This window comes from Thermobia domestica, chromosome 1 (assembly GCF_964235325.1).
Source record: "Thermobia domestica chromosome 1, izTheDome1.hap1.1, whole genome shotgun sequence".
Lineage (NCBI taxonomy): Eukaryota > Metazoa > Arthropoda > Insecta > Zygentoma > Lepismatidae > Thermobia > Thermobia domestica.
In genome coordinates, this window is record NC_137454.1 from 80966809 (window position 1) to 80990201 (window position 23393).

At 35.3% G+C, this 23393-nt stretch overlaps 1 protein-coding gene across 3 annotated transcripts in view; it reads right to left on the reverse strand.

Moving 5' to 3' along the window:
* The window catches only part of LOC145686533 (neural-cadherin-like), a 581532-nt gene that overhangs the window by 59736 nt on the left and 498403 nt on the right, over nucleotides 1-23393 (reverse strand). For all 3 annotated transcript variants that reach the window (XM_081759985.1, XM_081759972.1, XM_081759978.1), the window contains one exon: nucleotides 21018-21200. In XM_081759985.1, coding sequence (XP_081616111.1) covers nucleotides 21018-21200 — 183 coding nt within the window. The remainder of the gene's footprint in view (nucleotides 1-21017; nucleotides 21201-23393) is intronic.

Below are 23393 nucleotides of genomic sequence, written 5' to 3' on the forward strand. Positions count from 1 at the left end.
AACGAGTTTTATTAATAGCTATACAAATTTTACAGAAGTAAACGAAGCTTAGAAAACGAAGTTTCTAGACAGGTCGAGATTAAAGAAGTGTTTTTAGGATTTTTACATGTAGGAAATCCAACTGCATCCAGACTTGCAACTCTAGTGTTAAGTCATTTGGAGAAATTGGGATTGTCTGTAAAACAAGGCAAGGATATGATGGCGCTGCTGTGATGAGTTGTGCTTACTCAGGTGTTCAGAAGAGACTTTAAGAAATTGAGGAACGAGCTATGTATATTCACTGCGCAGTACATAACCTAAGCTTTGTCATTAATGATGCCGTCAAAGGTGTAAAAGAAGTTGCCAGTTACTTCACAACACTCCAGGAATTGTATATATTTTTTGCTCAAAGTATAAATATGTGAGATATTCTGTCATGATTAACAGGAGAATCAGATGTCACTTTAAAAAAGTTCTATCCAATCAGATGTACCTCACGGTATCAGTCCATTGTATAGGCTGAAGTACGCTGATATAATGAACTCTCCGAAAACTTCCACTCACAAGTAAGAAGGTTAACGAGGTATTAGAAGCAGAGAGATTTGCGAAAGTCAAGGGGTTCCTTCGATTTTATTTTCCTTACTGTGGTATTGTCAAAAATATTTTCCAACTGAACATCGAATCGCAACTTTTCCAAACTAAACAAATTTACGCACTCTTGAAGAAAGCAGAGAGGAATTCAAGAAAATGAGAGAAGAATACCATCAACTAGAACAAGAGGCCACAGCTGTTGCTGCGAAGTGAAAAGTCAACCCTGTGTTCTTAGAAAAAAAGGGAACCCAAAGTGAATAAACTCTTCGATGAACTGGAAGATCATCGGTTTTCGGACACAGAGGCTTACTTAAGGGTTAATGTTTACAATAAACTTCTAGATATCGCGTACAATGAAATAGAGAATCGTTTCTATCATATTCCCTATGGTACGTACTTGAAAACCTCTCAGACTATGAAATTTTAGTTAAGGCTCAAAAACTACAAAAGAAGTACCAGCAAAACATTGGCCCGTTGCTACCATTGGAACTAATTTCCCTTCGCACTAGACTTAAAAACCATATTTCCAAGATCACACTGTTCTTGAATTAGCGGTATTACTATAAGTCGATTTAATACTATTGCCCCAAGTTATCCTGAAGTTGCTTTATTCCTGACTTTACTCGTGACTAGCTTCCGCTGAAAGGTCATTCTCAATCTTAAAGAGGATCAAGAGCTATTTAAGGTGTTCAGTAACACAGGAGAGAATGAGTGACTTAGGAATGTTGGCAACCAACCATAGAGGCTTCGACCATCGAAATGAGAGGTCTTATGCGGGAGTTTGCAGAGATGAAGTCGAGGGGGAAGGATTTCTTGTAAAACATAAGTATTTGAATTTCTGTTCCTTAGCAAATAAAACACTAGGAATAATTCATGGAAATGTGCTATTAAAAAATGTATTGAATATAGAGGGGGTATTTTCAAATATTCTTGCGGGGGGGACGAAGTTTCTAGATCCGGTACTGAACGTAAACAATAATATTTTCCAGTAACTATATGTTTTATTTCAAAGTACTATTTTCCAGACTTTGCCACATAAAAACATATAGTACATATAAATATTATTGGGATTAAGTCTAGGAGATTCACTGTCAGAAGCAGATCTTGTAGCCAGCTGTACGGGCGTTTTCAATATTTTAACTGGTAACATAATTGGAAAAAGACAATTAGAAAGACCTAAGCGTAGACGGGAGGACAATATGGTATTAAGATGGATCTCGCAGAAATAGGAATACAAAGTAGAAACTGGATCCAGTTGTCTAAGGACAGAAGTCATGGAGAGCTTTTGTGAATGTGGGATTGAATCTTCGTGTTCCATAGGCCATAAACTATAGTGCAAATTACTGAGATCTCGTGCTAAGCACTTTCTCAAGGCTTTCAAATGAAGCGTAATTAATTTCAAATATACTTTTATATTCAAAATGATGAAAATACACCATTTTTATTTCAGTGATTATTTTATGTATATCAGGGGGGCGCGGTGGCTCAGTGGTAGAGCGTTCACCTCCGGTGCTTGGGGTCCCTGGTTCGATCCCAGCTCGCGCCGTGTGGACTTTGTGGTGGACAAACAGCGTGCTCGTGGGTTTTCTCGGGGTTCTCCCGTTTCCTCCCACTTTCTTCATTCCACCATTTCACTCATTTCTCATTATCACCGTCTCCTTTAGCCTAACCGGCATAACCGTGGGACGTTAAACTTAACGATTTCATTTCATATTTATTTTATGTATATTAATTCTACGCAATTAAATCTATGCCATAGGAAATCTGGACATTTATCGCTGCAGAATCAAAAATCTCCCTACGGGTATTAAACTGTATCAATCCAATCAAGATTGGCATTATCTACATGCTTTAGCATTATAAGTATTTTGCCATTTCTCTTGGGTCCTTGCCGTAAATGAAAAAGCTGCGATGCACTACGATTTTCAGCTAATCTTTTCGTCTTGACGTAGGAGTCTCTCAGCTCCTGTTTAAGACTATCCTCCTATTTTCTTCTCGATTTACCAAAAGGTATTTTCCCTCGAAACTATCCAATCAACATTATATGAATCTCACGCAAACTTTTCATTTGACTGGTGTACATGATCCGTCTCAGGCATCATGATTTAAGCGATTATTCGCACTATATTTAGTAAAGAGTTCACATTATAGAGTTCAGCGTTCATACTGTAAATACTTTCTCAAATACAGGATGACCTCGGTTGGTAGGATTGGAGCTTAGCGCCCTTTTCAGTACTACGACTATTCGAGACATAAGCTTAAAGTGAAATCTTTATCATTGTAATTTGTACAAAATTTTCAGGTTTTCCCACCAATAATTGAACCCAGATCCCCTGCACCAAAGGCACGAGTGTTAGCTACTAGACCATGTAACTGCTCCGAATTTTTGCTTGATATATTTTTCGCTTAAACGCAAATTCTGCGTTAGTGCATTTTGTGACGTTCATCTGAATTCCTACATTTTGTGTGGTGTATGCTTTCCGTTGATTGTGCTGCCGCCTGGTGGTGCTAAAAGAAAGAGAGTAGAAGAAAAGGAAAAGGAAAGTAAAGAGAACTTCAGACGCATAAAGCTGGATTTTGGTGTGTAAGTGTGTGTGTACTAAGAATGACTCGACAAAAATTCTAAAACGAAGTTGAGTCTTAACTCCAGACGTACTTTTAAAAATATATAAATTGTGCTATACTGTGGAAAAGTTATCAATATACCCAAAAGTTTATAAATGATCAGTAAAAATAGTACTGCTAATATGAGTGTTTTAGTAGATATTTCGTAAGCTTTTACTAAACTAAAGCTGTCCCACGAAATGTTTTATAACAAGAAAGGATTGTGAACGAGACTGTAAGTCAAACAAAGGACTTGGCAAGAGGTACCTGAAGGTAATGGACATCTAATTACCGACTGACACGAAAGATTTTTGATTAAGCCATTTTCTTCGACTGAAATTGCGTTATAATGTAGTCATCACGTTCGCCAGCTTAGTAAATCCTGTAAATTGATAGAATGGACAATTATTGCAAGAAGATTCGTCAGATTCATGATGTGAGGACTTCGGAAATGTGATCACAAACGATAGCGCGCCATCATGGACTAAGACTGTATTTGTGAGTAATTTTAAAGCATATCTACGAACTAACCACGTAATTGGGGCAAAGTAAAATGTAAAATATTTACTATGTTACAGGTACGTCCAACTATTTATAATAAACGGCACTGAAAATATTTAGTTTTGTTTGTTCTCATTTTTCAGATTGCATGACAAGGTGAGAACGTGGTTGTTAAATTACTTGTGATCAATCTATGAAAGTAGGTGATGCTCTCATCTATTTTCTTTAACACGCCTTAGGTCTCCTCTCAGGTGATTCCGTCCGAATCTGAACCATTGAACCTTAGACGATTGTCGAAGGGACGAGCTTGCTGAACCCACAAGTAATATAGTGCAAGGCTATATTACTTGGGGGCAAAGAGTAGTGAGTTCTCTACGGTAACCGTCTAATGATGGTGCGTACCGGGCCGCGCGAGGCTGTACCGTAATAACCAGAGGGAGAATAGGGGGAACCTCGGGTCATAACAATCTTGTCCTATGACGTTTCAAATTTACAACGCTCATTTCCATAAGATTTTTAAAAATTGAGACATGAGTGCTTTGACTCACGCTGTTAGTATCGTACTTAACGGACTAGGTGGGAAAACTAGTTTGATTGCGGTTGCAGGATTATGGCAGTATCGGGTTCAATTCTCGTTGGTTCCCGTTCGGGAGAAGCCGTTTATAACAGTAGTTTGGTCCCTGTGAAGGGCTTAGCCATATTTATGACAGTATCAGGGTTCGAGTCTTAAACGTCTCTGGTCGAAAAGCCATATTATGACAGTAACGGGTTCGAACCTTATTGGTTCCTATTCGGGAAAGCCATATCTGACGGTATCAGGGTTCGTTTCCTGGTACGTTCCCGTGAGAAAACCATGTAGTGCAGTCCTGGGTTCGATTCTCGTCTATCCCTGTCTGTTTTTCATATGTAACAGTACTGGGTTCGATCCAGGTACGTCTCACTCCCTATCGGGATAAACCCTTTTGTTACTGTACGTGGTTCGTGTCCTACGGTCCCAAAGTGGGCTTACGCTTTTACTACGGTCTGGGGTTCGACTCTCACCGCTCGAATGTCTTCTTTAGCATTATCTAGTGGGTTTAATCGACCATTGCAACTGACCATATAGCCGTCGGACAACAGGTTCAGAGTTCGGTCAGAACGTTACGGGAAACCGGCACAAAGTCAACTCTAATTGTATTCTATAGCGCTAATGCAACTTATTAATGTATGTATTATTAAGTTGCATAGGCGCTAATCACTCGTGCTGTAAGGAAAGAATTAATTAGATTGTTCCTTAAAATTAACGCATGTAAATTTAGATTATTGTTATTAATTTCAAAGGATACTCAATTCTTGGATTTTTACTTTTAATTCACAACACTAAAGCTTTACGAACATATAATACATAAACGATGGCACTTCACTTTTAACAACCAATAATATAAGCCCATTTAATACGAAAGACGCGGATGTCGCGGTAGACACGAATTATTGTTAAGTTTCGTCACATTGCTAATTATTTCACTTTCACAGACACTGTTCACTTACTTCGGCACTAGAAGGGGACTGTATTGGATATCCGGGGTGATGTCCTGTAGGTTGCGGGTTGCTCTCCTGTCCTCTTCCTTGCGGCGAATGGAATGGCATGCCGTTCTCCAGCTCCTTGCCGGAAGAACTTTGGTTTTCACTTCTAAACAAACGTTTCAAAACATTTCAAATCTTCATGACAACAACGTTAGTTTGATATTATTACATTTTGAACTTATTACGTTTCATACTTGACAAAATTCAACGTCGTTTAAGTTATTTCTTCATTTTGTTGCGCGCACCGTGCTCAACGTGGTTGCTTCCCCGTAAGTGTAAGTCAGACTACTGCACCTTTTCTTTTCATCTCGACCTGTTGCTAGGCAAAAGAATCGGTTTGCTACGCAGTTTGGTGATGTCAAGAGCTAAAAATAGCCATGACAGCCCATAGACAGGAATGTTTTGAGACGACTATTGTTCTTTGTGCTGAATTTTAGTTCCTTATATGGGAAGGAGAGAGGAAGTCTGCGATCTCCGTTGGAGTCGAGACGTACATACATATATGCACATTCGTTTGTTGGCTGGGAGAAAAATTCTTGGAAACACTTTTATGCGAGGTTCATTTAAAAATTTCTTCTTAAAAATTGACTGAGCCAAACCGTATAGTTACATTGGCGCTCGGCAGGACATTTGTTTTGAGGGAGAGAGAAAAACAAATAGAACCCTGCAACACTGATCACTTCACTAGTGTCATCAAATTTCATCCATTGGTCTTCAAAGGGTTAACATCACTTAACTCTTCTCGTGACGATATAACGAAAAATTTTCAAAGTCCTTTCGGAAGTACGGTAACGAACACGTGGGCCATACGAAACGAATTTCGGATTACGGTTGGGCTATAATTTCAATAAAGTTTATCAATGTCTTTCATTTTATTATTATTTGTTATTTCAAAATATTTAAGTGCCACAATTTCCAACACAATAAAATATGAACAAAATTATTGTTATTTTCTTTCGAAATATCACATTTAATAATTGAACAACTAATTACTGGCATTGTTTACCATTAAACATAAAGACATTACAAGTATATTAAGTAATAATTGTAACCTAAAATGTTTACTAATGTAGTGCCTTGTACTTTTAATTGTAACATGAATTAATTTTCTTACTGTTATCGAAAACATTCATTTTCAATATTTACTTTCATTGAAAACCACTTCTAATATTCTTAAAAACTAACACAATAACTGTATATCAGTTTTCATTTATTGTTATTATTAGTAGTAGTAGTAGTATTTCAATTATCATTACTACTATAAACCAAATATATAGCACACAAATTAAATTCAAGTACGAGCACACATAAATATTTTCAAAATATTGGTTACGGTATGAAGATTATAACTTAAATCTACGATAATACTAATTTATCATGATATTTTACAATTATTACATTCCGGTTAGAAATTAACCAAGAATGGACTGAGCAGTGGATGGTTTGTCAAACCATTACACTTTTCAAAGTGTCTGCCCTCCTAAATTTTGAAGATACCTACCCACATTAAAATATCATTTATTTCCATCCCCGAAGCAAAGTGAAAAGATAGAATATTTGGTTAAAATTTAAAAATAATATAGAAGGGGACTAATAAGAAAATTGCCTACTCCGGACATTACATAATATGAATAACCCATAGTTGGAGGGACCTTTGCTTCCATGTCTTCGAGTTAAGACTTAAAATGTTTTCGTATTCGACGAAAAGATTAATACAAAGTGAATGCAACAATAGTTGCTAATAATTATCACATACACAACTTACTTGTTACTCATTCATAATAAGATGTCTCATTATATATTCTTTTCAACTCAATGATGCGCCATAAAGGTGGGTGCAGGTAACTAACATAACCTACCACACCAAACTTCAAGTATCCTCAGCTGATTACTAATCCCAGAGGCATACTGATTGGTTAAAACAAATAACTTAACATAACACATCGTAAGTGTAGGTTACTATTAATTGACGCATAGTTGTTATTTAAAATTTGAGAGATTTAATTCAGTAATTTGAAATATGATCATTCAGATGTATTACCGAATGGTTTTTCACCAAAATATTTAAATTTGTGATTCGAAACATTTTTAATTTTGTAAAATTGCAACACTGTGATGAAAGATTTTATATAGATTTCCACATTTTCACAATTTAGATTTATTTCCTTTCACTATATTTGAAAATTTTCGCTGCGCAAATGCACTCTTGCACTTCGAAAAGAAACACTATATTTCTATAATTTGAAAACTAAGATTTCATCGTGAATGCATTAACGAAAAAATATGCGATTACAAGTGATTTCATATTATGTATATCTCAAATATCAAAATTTTAAAAATGGTATCTCTAATACAACTTTTTTTTTTTTTTTTTTTTTTGTTAAAATATCAAAGCCATTGCAAGTGTCGGTTTCATGCAGTACAAGCAGTCCGGCTTAACAAAGTTTCGTTTATCCTACACCTACTCGAGGCTTTTTTAACACAAAAACAATTTTCAAAGGTTTCATTTGCCAATAAACAAATAGCGTGAATGGTTTCTCAACATGTATGACTGCTGCATAGCACAAGAAATTGACTAATTTATCATTGCTTGAGTTGCAATTACTTTTCTTTTGTGATAATTTTCGATGTGCACCAATTTTACTATATTTAGGTTGAACACTAGATTGCTTTTTTCTTTTCACTAGGTTTTTCCTTTTACCTGTATGCTTAGCTTTTGTTATGACGTCACGATCAGCTGATAGCACATCGCTGACAACAATTGGCGATCGACATTTAATTTTCCTATTACGTTCACTTTCAAATCGCTTGTGCGTAAAAGATTTATTCACCCGATTACCACATTCTTCCTGAAAAGGTTCGTGATTTTTATCTGCAGGTGATGAGTGGTCAGCACCTGACCCCTTTACTACGCCATGAATCGCTAAGTTACTAATGTAATTCAATTTTAAATTTCGGTCACTTGTCTGAGCATTGGTGCGACTGTTACATTTATTTCTGGAAGAACATTTACGAACATACTTGGAAAATTTTGAAAAACAATACAGCATACGTTTAACTCTTTTTAGTTTTCGTCTGACTTTACGTACTTTCTTTTTATATTGCCGGTGCTTTTTGCCACATTGAACCTGTAAACTATATTTTCTTGCCCTTTGACAAATGACATTTCGTAATTTACTAAAATATTCTTGACAGGTTTTTAATTTCTTTTCCCACGTTACTGAGTTACATTCATTACCATTAGGCCTACCTGGCATAAAGCCGTTTGTACTATCTTCTAAATACATAACTTGAGTGCAGGTAACGATACAAAAGATGATATAATTCATTTGTTCTATCTGTATATTTGTAACTTTCAACTCGCAGCTTAAAGAATTACTCTTCACTTTACAAATCTCTACAACCCTAACATACGCAAAAAATAAACAAGTTTTGTGAAACGGAACGCATTCTAATTTACTGGTTAGCAAGGTGCCATAGAGGCAATTTTCCTCTACTAAACATAATACACTACAAGACTGCGTGGACAGGCCGCTTTTGCCTTCATTCTCAACGCAATTTATTACCACTCTAGTAAACCTTTCTGTAGTGAAGCACGCATTGCACCCATGAATGCATTTTTTTGTTCCCTTACAAAACAAACAAACAACATCTGGAACAGCTGACCGCTGATTCACACACGGAGTTACACTAGACGTGACTAACTCGATGTTTGGTGCGGGTTGCAACAAGACAGCTGGGTTGTTATTCTTTTTTCTTCCTGTTTCTTTTCTTTCTAGACTGCTATTCGAGAGAGACAAAACAAATTCTTTGGCTTGGCCTAACTCAATGTTAACGTGATTGACAACAGGAATGATTTGTTTTTCTACCTTTAATTCACTTTCAGACATTTCTTCAAGCTGTTCAAATTCATCGTCAAAAAATTCAATATTGGCTTGATTTACTACAATAGGTGGTGACTGAGACCTAACACATGGCAAAATTGTACAAGTTTCAACACACTCATTTTTCACTGTTCGTGCGTATGCTTTCTGAGCTACGGGGGCAAAGTCCCACAAAATACCTTCAAACTCACGTTCAACAAATTCTAAATTACTTTCAGCAAGTTCTATTTTTAATGGTATTGTTTTACTTTTACTATTCTCATGATCTTGAAAATTTTTTAACTCATTAATTTTCACAGAAGGATGCGCAAAAGTTGCAGTTTCGAGAGGATCAGCAAACCTAACCCGTTTTGGTGGTACAACTTGACAATTTATTTTCTGATTATCACTGGAATCCCTGTTACAACTAACATTGTATTGCTTTGAATATCTTTTATATATTCTTTCAGCTAACCTTTCTTTTGCAGTACGTACAATGTCTGAATTTTCATAGTGAACTTTCAATTTACATTTAATGTCTGACAAGGAAATAAATTCTGATTCAAGAACACATTCATCTTTGACCTTTCGATAAAAATCAGATTTGCGTATTTCATGCATTTTAGCAACAATTTTATCTTCAATTTCGGCCCTATATTCTATGTTCCTTTTCAAAAGAGATTTTGCAATTTCTTGTTTAGCTCTTTTACGAATTTCACAAACTTCCTGTTCTACTTTTAAAGCATTTTCGACTTCTAACAATGTAAAAGGTTCTTTTCTATATCTGAACTGACTTTCTACTATCAAGTACTCTGTTTCTTTCCATATTTTTCGCATTTCATGCAAGACAGGAATTATTTCTCTATTTACGGACATGATGATTAATTTACTAATGCCAGAACAACAAAATTAAATAGCACTAATAAGGCACTACAATTTACCTTAATCGAGAAAATACAATTAACGTCGCCTTTATGCGGTTTTACCGAACGTTCCTGTGCTATCGGGCGCCATATTTATGACAGTATTAGGTTCAATTCTCGTTGGTTCCCGTTCGGGAGAAGCCGTTTATAACAGTAGTTTGGTCCCTGTGAAGGGCTTAGCCATATTTATGACAGTATCAGGGTTCGAGTCTTAAACGTCTCTGGTCGAAAAGCCATATTATGACAGTAACGGGTTCGAACCTTATTGGTTCCTATTCGGGAAAGCCATATCTGACGGTATCAGGGTTCGTTTCCTGGTACGTTCCCGTGAGAAAACCATGTAGTGCAGTCCTGGGTTCGATTCTCGTCTATCCCTGTCTGTTTTTCATATGTAACAGTACTGGGTTCGATCCAGGTACGTCTCACTCCCTATCGGGATAAACCCTTTTGTTACTGTACGTGGTTCGTGTCCTACGGTCCCAAAGTGGGCTTACGCTTTTACTACGGTCTGGGGTTCGACTCTCACCGCTCGAATGTCTTCTTTAGCATTATCTAGTGGGTTTAATCGACCATTGCAACTGACCATATAGCCGTCGGACAACAGGTTCAGAGTTCGGTCAGAACGTTACGGGAAACCGGCACAAAGTCAACTCTAATTGTATTCTATAGCGCTAATGCAACTTATTAATGTATGTATTATTAAGTTGCATAGGCGCTAATCACTCGTGCTGTAAGGAAAGAATTAATTAGATTGTTCCTTAAAATTAACGCATGTAAATTTAGATTATTGTTATTAATTTCAAAGGATACTCAATTCTTGGATTTTTACTTTTAATTCACAACACTAAAGCTTTACGAACATATAATACATAAACGATGGCACTTCACTTTTAACAACCAATAATATAAGCCCATTTAATACGAAAGACGCGGATGTCGCGGTAGACACGAATTATTGTTAAGTTTCGTCACATTGCTAATTATTTCACTTTCACAGACACTGTTCACTTACTTCGGCACTAGAAGGGGACTGTATTGGATATCCGGGGTGATGTCCTGTAGGTTGCGGGTTGCTCTCCTGTCCTCTTCCTTGCGGCGAATGGAATGGCATGCCGTTCTCCAGCTCCTTGCCGGAAGAACTTTGGTTTTCACTTCTAAACAAACGTTTCAAAACATTTCAAATCTTCATGACAACAACGTTAGTTTGATATTATTACATTTTGAACTTATTACGTTTCATACTTGACAAAATTCAACGTCGTTTAAGTTATTTCTTCATTTTGTTGCGCGCACCGTGCTCAACGTGGTTGCTTCCCCGTAAGTGTAAGTCAGACTACTGCACCTTTTCTTTTCATCTCGACCTGTTGCTAGGCAAAAGAATCGGTTTGCTACGCAGTTTGGTGATGTCAAGAGCTAAAAATAGCCATGACAGCCCATAGACAGGAATGTTTTGAGACGACTATTGTTCTTTGTGCTGAATTTTAGTTCCTTATATGGGAAGGAGAGAGGAAGTCTGCGATCTCCGTTGGAGTCGAGACGTACATACATATATGCACATTCGTTTGTTGGCTGGGAGAAAAATTCTTGGAAACACTTTTATGCGAGGTTCATTTAAAAATTTCTTCTTAAAAATTGACTGAGCCAAACCGTATAGTTACAGGATGACCAGCCACTGTATGTTGGATCAGGTTTGGTCCCTTTACTGCAGATTCTGCAGCCATTTTTCAACAAGATACTGCGCGACCACAAGTAATACACTTCCTGATGGACACGATATCTCACTGCTTCTTTGGCACGGCCTTCACTTAATCTCTCACCAACTGAACACGTCTGGTCCATAACGCACTACGCCTCGCATACCAGTGATCATTGCTTGATATATCCTAGGACTTTCTACTAGGCTCTTGTAGTACTATCGCACATTGCACAAAGCAGTAATAGTATTCACTTCATACTTGTATCTTGCGGTACTGACCTCTGGCCTTTCTGTTAGGCTCTTTAAGCGCTGTCACATATTGCAGAAAGTGGTAACTGTAGTCATCTATACTTTCATGTTGCGCTACTAATCTCTAACCTTTCTGCTAGGCTCTTTAAGCGCTGTCACATATTGCAGAAAGTGGTAACTGTAGTCATCTATACTTTCATGTTGCGCTACTAATCTCTAACCTTTCTGCTAGGCTCTTTAAGTGCTGTCACATATTGCACTAAGCGGTAAAACTGTAATCATACTTGTACTTTGAGCTACTGATTTCTGGAATATCAGTTAGGCTCCTGTAACACTATCACACATTGCACAGAGCGGTAACTGTCATCCTTTCATATTTGTACTTTGAGTCATCTGCCACATTTTGGGCTACCCTTTTTCGTATTTAATTTTTAATGTCCAGGATTGTACATCAGTATTATTAATTACAATAAATTTCCATTGGTATCATGAAGACCATTTCTACTTATCAATCTGCATTTCGACTTTTCAACATTCATTTACTTCACCGATTTCTTTATAAGCAGTGTGTATTCGCATTTTCTTGCATTGACTTGGTATCATTTCTTATTAACATCCCCATACATAAACGCGAATGTGAGTCTGTGTGTGATCAAATCACGCTATAACTACGGAACCAATTAAATGATACTTGGCATGCTTGTCAGCCTTAGGCCTCCTAATGATGTTATGCGTAATATTACATTGACAGTTTTCGGCATGTAAAGTGAGAGGCTTGGATGAGAAGTGGTAACATACAAAAATAATCGCTATTAGTGACCAACCCATAGTTTTCGGGTACGCTGAGATGCCGTTTACTTCCAAGTCAACCCCCCCATCGGCTTGGGCAGTGAGAAGGGTGGGAATGGGATAGAGGTAACATTACGAATTTTCTTGTCATTACCCTTTCATTGAAATGTGCATCCTAAGAACGGGTTCTAATCCTTTCCATAAATGCGGGTTCAAATACTTTCCATAAATGCGGATTCAAATACTCTTCATAAATGTAAGTTCAAATATTTCCCATAAATTCAGGTTCAAATACTCTCCATAAATGCGGGTTCAAGTACTTTCCATAAATGCAGGTTCAAATACTCTCCATAAACGCGGGTTCAAATACTTTCCATAAATGCGGATTCAAATACTCTCCATAAATGCGGGTTCAAGTACTTTCCATAAATGCAGGTTCAAATACTCTCCATAAACGCGGGTTCAAATACTTTCCTTAAATGCGGATTCAAATACTCTTCATAAATGTGAGTTCAAATATTTCCCATAAATTCAGGTTCAAATACTCTCCATAAATGCGGGTTCAAGTACTTTCCATAAATGCAGGTTCAAATACTCTCCATAAACGCGGGTTCAAATACTTTCCATAAATGCCGGTTCAAATACTTTCTATAAATGTGGGTTCAAATACTGTCCATAAATGCAGGTTTAAATACTTTCCATAAATGCGAGTTCAAATATTTTCCATAAATGTAGGTTCAAATATTTGACATAAACCTATTCTCCTCGTACAAAGAAGAGGCATTTCAGATAGCATATACGAGAATTGATAATCCTCTGTTTGAAATCTTCTTAATCGCGTATTCTAAAGTAAAAGTACTAAATAATGCAGATTAAATTGTTCCATCTTAATTATGAAAAATTAGAAACTATGTTCGAAACATCCCTAAGTATAAAAGCTTTTCCAAGATTGAAATAAAGCGAAACTGAAAAGCTTACTAAAACTACCTCACTCTAGGATTGTAGATGGTGTATCTATCTACAAAATAAACAGCACGTGTTGTTCTTTTAGCATCCATAATATACGATGATTGTGGTATCGTAATAAACTTTTCAGACTTTGCCTTTCTCTCACAAAAAAAAAAAAACTAACATAGAGATTAGGAAGAACTTGAGTTTATATTACATTTTCAGTATTATTATTATTATTATTATTATTATTATTGTATAAACTTTCAAGCAATTTTACTACACATATAATTTATATTATTTTCTTTAGTAATATGAAGACAACCTCTACTTGACAAAAATACTCCAGAAAACAAGGGAGTACTTAAATTTCCAACCCAAGAGAAAGAAAGGGTGATTTATAAAGTGAATGGGAGGGAGTGAAAAGAGAGTATATGATAAAACAAAAATCAATAGCTTTAGTCTGCAGGCCACTACGTGTAGAAAATTTGTAACAAGAAGGCAGGGACTATAAAATAAGAAGCACACACAAAGAGAGGAAGCAGAGACACATATAAAACATAACCCAACCTCATAATTCACAAGATATTGTGAGGTAATATTTCATTCGTTTCTCAATACTTCCTTCATTGTTCCAGTTATTTTACTGCCGCTCAGAAGAGCTATCAAAAAGGAAAGAAAGGGGGGAAAAAAAGAAAGAAAGAGATGCAACATCCATAAAAATGTAAGATGTATACCAAATGCCATGAAAGAAACGTCATTTTATATATATGGAGAATGTCTGGTAAAAGCCAGCATGAGGTCAACATTCGATCAAAGGTCAGGGAAAAAAATAAAGAAAAAAAAGACTTTCTTGTTTTATAAAGAATATGAAAAAAAAAACTGTGGAGCTAGCTAGGATTTTTGAAACTGAAGAAGTCTACGCCAATCTTAAGTGCCCATATTATTCTCGTTCCATGGTTCTTGGTCCATTGCAGAGCGAAGAAACATACATCTCTTAAGTATGGTCCGTTTCTTCTTTTCAGATTCTTTCGCTCATTTCTTTAACCATTCCATTCTCCCATTTTGCTTCTGAATGGTCATTCTTCTTCCTACAGCAGTTTCCAGTTCCCTACATACGATATCTTTGCGCTTCATTCGCTGAATTTTATCTTATTCTCTTTACTGAAATTTTGGTTAGATATTTAATCTTTTATCTGTATGTTTTTCAATCCTAGCATATATCTTATAGTCCTGTATTGGGTATTTGCTGTATCTATTCAAAATCTTAAACATTCACTTGAATAAAGTTTCAGTAAATGTATTTTTCCATATTGGAGAATCTTAAACCTGACGTAATGAATGAATCAACTAATTTTGTTACTTCTGCTGGCAACAAAAGTGTAAAATTTCGAAAGTTGCATTTTCTCTTCCAAAAAGCATGGCTGGCATGAAAAGCGCTAGCCAAAATTAAACCTATGTCTTGACAAAAGTAGGATTATATCATTTATTTTAAGACCAATCTGCAAATTAGTAAACTACCCTTTGGATTATGCTAATTTATGTTCGTGTTTAATAAGCTTTACCTATCAAGAAATTTTGGTAGTTGGTAACAATGAAATAACAGGAGAGATGGCATGGAACAATTTTGAAAAGAGAGAAGTTACAAATAAAATAAAATATTTAAGCAGATTAAAGTTTACAGAAAAGTCAAGAGATTAGCAAAAATAGTAAACGAAGCTACAAGATATACGAGGAAAGGGGAAAATACAAAGTGATTCAGAAGAGTAAGAAGACTGGAATTAAATATAATCAAGCCTCCCATTGGAATAAAGAAGAGAACTACCAAGAATGGGAAACAACAGAATATCTAATTAAAGAAAAAGCATAAAATGGTCCGAAGAAGCAGTAAGCAAGTGAAGTCTAAAAGGAATATATACCAATAAAAGGTATTATATAAATAACGATATATATATATGACAGTTTACTATTCACAGCCAGGTTAGAGAGTCTTGCAACAGGTGTAAGATTTAAAATAATAATAATAATAATAATAATAATAATAATAATAATAAAGATATAAATGAGAAAGTCAATTAAATTCAAATGAAAAAGTATCAATAGATTTGATCCTAGAATGTAAGGAAACAAAGCTCAAGAAGACATGGATCTGTCAACAAAATATAGAAGAGACTAAAACTAGCATGGAGGTTAGGCTTTAAAATAAACGGGAAGGAACTTAACGCAATTGAATAGAGAAAACGAAAGACTTATTCTTCACAAGAGTTTTTGTGGAGAGCAAAACTGGAAAATAACGTCTAAATTTACACTTATTTCATAACTCCACGATAAATAACACTTCCGAAGAAAAGAAGAAAAATACCTTAATCCTTGATTCAAATTAGATGTGCATCTTCTATATTCGTTCGTAGTGGCGTACGAGTATTACTCTTCACAGAGATTTGTTTTATCAACAAAATCTTATTTTATATAAATTCAGAACTAAAACGTAGTATTCGCACTTACCTGTATACGGGAAAAAGAAGAAGAAGAAAAGAAAACTTGAATGTAGAAAATTTGACCATAAGAAATCCATTTCTCTGAAGAAGCTAATAGCAGCACATGTGAGCGACATACATATAAGGCAGATAATAAAACGACAACTTACGACAAACGAAAACCTTTATTTATTTGACAATAATTGTTACTATAATAAGCAAATAATATATTTTGGATTTCAAAGTAAAAAAAAAAAAAAAGCTTATTATCTCTATTGGAAGGCTCAAATTGTAGAAATTGATGTGTGCAAATGAATAGCTGTGAAATAAAGCAGGCTTATAGGCAGCCCAATTTCTTAGAGGAGGCAGAAATTAACACTGGCGGGGGATGGGGTATGACAGACATCCAGGAACACCAAATAACTTTATTTATTTACTTATTATTCATGGAAATCTCTAACAGAGTTGTAGATCCTTTTCACCTTGCATTCTTGACTGCTTATTCTTTTTTTTTAACATAAACAACGAAAAGTTTCAAAGGAACTGAAGGCGAACCCAAGGACCCTCTGACCACTCCCTAGGTATGGACCTATTCTTTTTATTTGTGTTCACTCAACATTGGGTACCTCGATGCAGCTATTCTATCGGAGTGCACCTGGTTCCATGCCTTTGATGTTTGTCATGGTGCAAAAGGTACTTGGGTTTGAAATTCTTAAAATGAGAAAAGATCAAAGCCAGATGTTCGATGAATCTACCTTTTTATTAGATTCCTTTTTAATACCTTATTATAAATAGGTATTAAAATACCTTATTATAAATAGGTATTATCTAATATAATATATTAGATTATATTTTTACCTTTTTAATAATCTAAAGTTATTTGGCAAGACGCATATTATCTTAAGAGACTGCTCCAGGATGATAACTGATGGAGGAATAAAGTAGCTGAAGAGGCCTTCTAAATATTCTCAACTCGAAATATTATGGTAATGATGATTATCAATTTGAATAAAATTGGAAGAATAGTTTAGACGTTGCACCAATATTTTCAAAAATTCCATTAGATGACACTCTACAAGAAATAAAGATGATATTTTCTATAAAGAATAATAGTTAATTTTCAAATTGTGTTGTAATCAACTTATTTTCTTTTATATCGGGTATAATTTGGCCTCTTAACCCGACTACGTAATCCACATAAATATAAATAATAAATTAATATAAATAATAATATTCAGGGGTCGTTTTTCAATTCTTACAAGTTCACAAGTATTTTCTACCAGTTGTAGAATATTATGGAGCAGAAACACTAGAGCAATCAATTGAAAGTACTAGTGCCATTAGCTCTAATTTGTCATAAACAGTTCCAATTTTTTATGTGATTGTTTACATTAATATTATACTTTCATCACTGAATTGTGTTACTCGATAATGGAGGATATCTGCGCCAGACTAGCTGTTCTAAAATTGATCACATATTGTGCATTCAGTGCATAAAGGAATTAAGTCTATTTTTTTGATCATCTGACATATTTCATCTTTCATATCTCTGTTTGAGGCTCCATTCAAATCTTAAAAGATTCAAGCTCAGATATTGTACATAACTCTTAGAATGCAGAAAACAGTGTTAACTTTCCATGTATTTAAGCGTACCATACAAACTTTTATCTCTTTTTCCCATAATTTTGGTAGTTGAACTTTATTATCTTGTGTTCTGAACGCTCAATATATACAATAACGTACAGTTTTTTTTTATGCCACTAACCTGTCTTTGTAAAGCCTTTTAATTACTCACAGTTGAAATTAATTCAAACAAATATGCATCTTCTTTGTCCAATTGAGATCTTTATTTACAGCTAAAATATTGGAATTTTCTACGTACTGTTTGTCAGAATGACATTTAAAGCAAAAGGGTGGCCAACATTTTTAGAACAAAACTATACATGTCAAGGTATCTAAATGGTCAGGGAAAGGGATGGCATTTAGTATCTCCCCCACATCCATCGACGACTCCGGAGTCGATACTGTGACTTATAGCGAGCTATGTAAACGACCTCGTTTATGCTCCACCGTCGCTGGCGTGCCTGCTCCCAATGGACGCATTTTCTCGATCCGGCTCGGGCCCCCTACTGCACTCCTACTCTGACTCGGTTAGATAGCAATCGTGCTTTTTAGTGGCCACCTAACACAAGTTGGTTCGTGCTTTATGCACTATAGTTTTTATGCCATATATCCACGCTGTATTTATACTCATCACAGTTACAAATAACGAACTATAATCACTCTCAAATGAGCCAGAATCACTACCAAGTGATTTGGGACAGAAACTAAATAATACCCAGGGAAAGTGTTACAGTTCATCCTGATGTTCCTCAAACCACACCTGAAACGACCTGGTTGTATATATTGGTGCTTTGTCATTCTAGGAGACTGCTTCTTTGTTAGAAACCATTTCTATTACAGGATGCACCTGGTCACCTAAAATATCCACATAATCGAACGCAGTGCTTCGCACTTACAGAGCAATAACGGGACCACGACGGAGTACCATAAACTTGTGGCCTATACCAGCACAAAAACGCCGCCATGATTAAGGTGAGTATAAAAGCTCGACTATCTCCAAAAGATGGCAGCACGCTTGCCAAATCTTTCCAGTGCATTTTCTAAGGAACGACAATAATTGAATCAGATTCAAGAAATCAGCATTCAAATTTAAACCCAAAATCAAATTTGAATCATTAATCAAAGAATAATCCGTGCACTTTTCAATTATTTTATTTTACTCATTGTAAAGTGCACTTAATATCACTTTCAGAAGCATGCTTCCAATAATGCACTTCGAAAGTCCCTCAACAAAGAAAGGAAACAAATTATCATCAAAAAAGTGCACGGATTATTGTTTCAAAATGATTCAGTTTGTTTTGGGACAAAATTTGAACATTGATTTCTTGAACTTGATTGAATTATTTTGAATTTTTTTCTCTCAATACAAAATACACAAGAAAAATAGGAAAAATGAGCTGCCATCTACTGGCCATTAGTGCTCCTTTAAATTCACTTTAATGGTAGGAAGTGGGCAGTCGGGAGCATATAGCTCTGAACGTCCGCCATATGTAAACTAATCTGTTCATGAAAACAAGGACAAAGATACTTATTACACTATATTATTCTCTTCCAATCATTGGTGGTCTGTACTTTATGTTCTGTGCACCATCTGGCGGTAACGATCGGAGGTCCCGATATTCCAATTCGATCGCAACTGTGAAAAGTTACGAAGCTTTCGTCGCACTGTGATTATAGAAACAGGTCGTTCCAGATGCTGATTGAGTTCTGCCACATTAGCTATTTAGTAGTTTGTGACAATTATCTTCAATGTTTGCCAATCCTTCTCTCCTAGCTTTGCTTCCTGCCCATTATTTATCTTGCTTGATGATTTCTTGCCCTGAGTTCTGTATGCCGTCATGCACCTGGACACTCATTGGCAGTGTTGGATATACTTGCTCCGTCTAATCATGGCTCCACAATTTACCCTTCCTTTAAAAAGTAAAGAGTTTTTTTTTTTTTTTTTTTTTAAGTTTGTACTACTAATGGATTTCTTACTGCACACCGATTGCGTATTGCGGTGACTCATGTACTACGCACACCGCTCCTATCTCCTCGTATTGTCGTCAGGTGATAGCAGCAAACCTACTTACGAATTCCTTCTTTCAGCAGAGCTTGATTTAACCATCTTCTACAATTTTGATGCAAATGGCGGAAGGCATGTATACCAACAAATTTAAACAAAGAGGAGAATAAATTAAATCTTACCTTGCACCACAAATCGGTAAGGCTTCCCTTCAAGTACAGTTTCTTGATAACGTTTTGTGAAAAAGGGAAATCTTCGTCGTTCACATCTCCCAACATAATGTACACTGTGGTGCAAGGTTAAGATTTAGTTTAAGAAAATGCATCCTACAGCATGCCTGCGAACTTGTGTTGTTCTTTATGCTGCTAAAAATGAAGAACCGAATAGCACTTCGTTATATTTCGAGCACTCGACTCCCTGTTCCCTGAAGGCAGATATTTGTAAGTAATTATCTAGTATATTTCAAACACTAATCAGTCTTCTTCTTCTGGAAACAACAAGGGTTGCGATATTTTTTTTTACATGTTCGTATCTTGCTTGCATGTTTTAACTCGTCCAAAATCCTTAGACGTGTTTTTTTTTTTTTTTTTTTTTTTTCAACGGACGCAACTTATTCATGAAAAAGGAAGAAGATCAATTAGTCTTTGAAATATACCAGATAATTATTACAAGTATCTGTCATTACGGAACATGGTGGTTAGTGTTAAAAATATAAATAAATGTTCCATACGTTCCTTAAGTAATTATAGTGCTATTTCATTACAACTGCGTGTGGAAACGTAGCAGTGCTTTTCTTTTTAATAGGGTAAATTAAAAGGAATATACATTGTAGTCAAAATATAGATCATACTTTACAGCATGTGTTACTTTTCGTTTAACTAACGTTTAACAATACAGGTGTAGATTTGTATTTTAAAAAAAAAATCTATAGTTACATTGAGAGGTAATTATTAAGTATGTTTGACAGCAAACAGTAAAAGGACATTACATCAAAGGTAGAGGAAGAAGCTACTTTCCCGGCGGTATTTTCCAAAACATTTGAGTAACACTCAGGAACAGAAATCACGACAGAAAGTTTCACGTGTCTTCGTCACTGTAACCGCTACTTGCACAGAATGCCAGTTGATACTGCATTATACGAACATCTTTCTTGTAAAAATCACACAAATCATGAAAGAATAACGGGTATAAAATGGGAGCACTTACCTGATTGTTGGGGAAGGTTCCGTCCTTGTCGATGGCGTTTACTTGTGTCACTTTGGTACCAATAGGCTCCCCTTCAAGGACTGTTTCTTGTTCACGTTCTGTGAAGAGGGGGATCTCATCGTTCACATCCTCTAACATAATGTACACTGTGGCCTCAGATGCTAGCTGTTGGGCGCCATTATTCTATTGTAAAAGATAGTACACAAGAATGTTTACTACAAGTGAAGGGTCTCTTATATTATATTTTACCGCTTAAAAAAAAAAAAAATCTCACGCATTTTGCCATAGACTATACACATAAAATACATTACAACACAGCACAAGTAAAATATACGTATGCCATTCAAATATTATGTACGAACTACTAAAGTTCTCACCGCACAATTAGTTTATTTATTTATTTAACTTATTTAATTATCACCTAGAAAAACACTGTACTTACCATTCAAGAATTTGCAGCAAGTTATGACTTTCGAATTAATTCGAAACTCATTCTCGAGCATGCAAAGAAACGAACAAAAAGTTAAAATAACAGATTCAAATATGACTTAGTTTCACGTTGTGAACACTCCTTAAGAAAACACAGATGTTGCTACACGTTGGCCGAGGTCAGCAAGCTCCACAGTTATCGGATCATCACGTATCAAAAAGGAAGTGCCTGCATGACTTTCATATTTCGAAAAAATTATCGGAATCCAATTTTTAAAGAAACGTCAACTGTCGAAATTCAAATGTGAATTCTTGGATCGAATGTAAAACAACTTTGTAATGTCCTTTCAGTAATAATTTTACTGTCTTTAATAACGCGGCATTTATAGTACTTCAAATCTTGTGAGAGTTCCAAAGTTTGATGTTCATTTTTCACACTTAATTGATATATATCGTACGTCATCAGATCTTGACAAAACTCGGCATGGAAGCAAACCTTGACTTGCTTAGTAGGCATGTTAAACAGTTTGCTATATAAACCTTTGGTTTCTGAGTTATTGGCCATCAAAATTGGGGTTAAGACTTAAGTTTTCGTAAGAAAGAAAGAAAAAAAAATTAATTTCTATTTAGATTGATTAAAACGTTAATGTGTTAAACGTTGCGTCGATTAATGAATGAGTCAATGAAGAAAGAACGAATGAACGAATCAATGAAGAAAGATTAATGAACGAATCAATGAAGAAAGAATGTTTAATGAACGAATCAATGAAGAAAGATTCCTTAATAATCGGAAAACTCATTACTAGTTTCATTCTACACCGTATATAGCTGGTACGTCCCTTGGTGATACGGAATTTCAAAAAAAAAAAAAAAAAATATATATATATATATCCCTTTGTTTCTCATTTCTTTTTCAAAGTATAACAACGAGATGGCTTTACAGAGAAAAAAATCCGAATGTTACCTACATTTTCAGGTCATATAATGTCGTGTATATATACAAAATATGACGTTAGTCTTTCGTAAAACATTTTGTTTATAAATTTATAATTTTTATGTTAAATTTATAAATATAAAATAAATAAACTCACTGATTTTCTTCTTTATCAAAGGTAACTCTAATTTTATAATATTACTAAAGGAACTGTTTATGAAAGAGAATTTAGCTTTACTTTGATAACGAAAGAGAATATCGTCCAAGTATCTGCAACATCCCCAAAACATCAACGATATAATCTTTCAAGAGCACCTATTGCCTTAAAGCGGAGATGAAAGGATTTACCTACTGCTAAAATATTCTGTTGGTAGAAAAACTCTGTCTTCAAACTTAAAGCAATTACATTTCATTGGAGGCAATTATAATACCTCGAGTACCAATACCTTGTGTGTAATTTTAGACACACTGACTAATAAATCCAAAGGTATTTAGGAGTGCATTTCTACAACACTTAGTGGAACGATTTTACAACCATTAGAACTGACCAGGAAGCAGATTTTACTTTTGACTGACAAACTTTTCTTTACTAACAACTTTATACCCCCTTCATTTTGTTAAACAATAACTCCTAAGCCACTTAGCCAAAAGGCAAATTAAATATTATTTTCCCGGAATTATTCCTTTCACAGCTTTCGTGTTTGTAACTCATAGAAAACCGGAAGACCAGTGTTCGTTTCCTTACATGCCCGAGGTTGAGTCTTATACATATTCGAAACGCAGTATAATTTGAACCGAATCTTTTGAATGATATGTACAGAATTTCCTTGCTTAGTGATTGTAACCGGTTATTTGTGTGTAGTGTTCCAAATATTGTTAAATTATATTGGATATCTCACCAAAACTGGCTTTCTAAGTGTATCTGGCATATGTAAGAACAAATACTTATAAATAAACAAAATATAATAATCACAAAAAACTTAACATCCATTTAAGTTAAAACCTGTTGACAC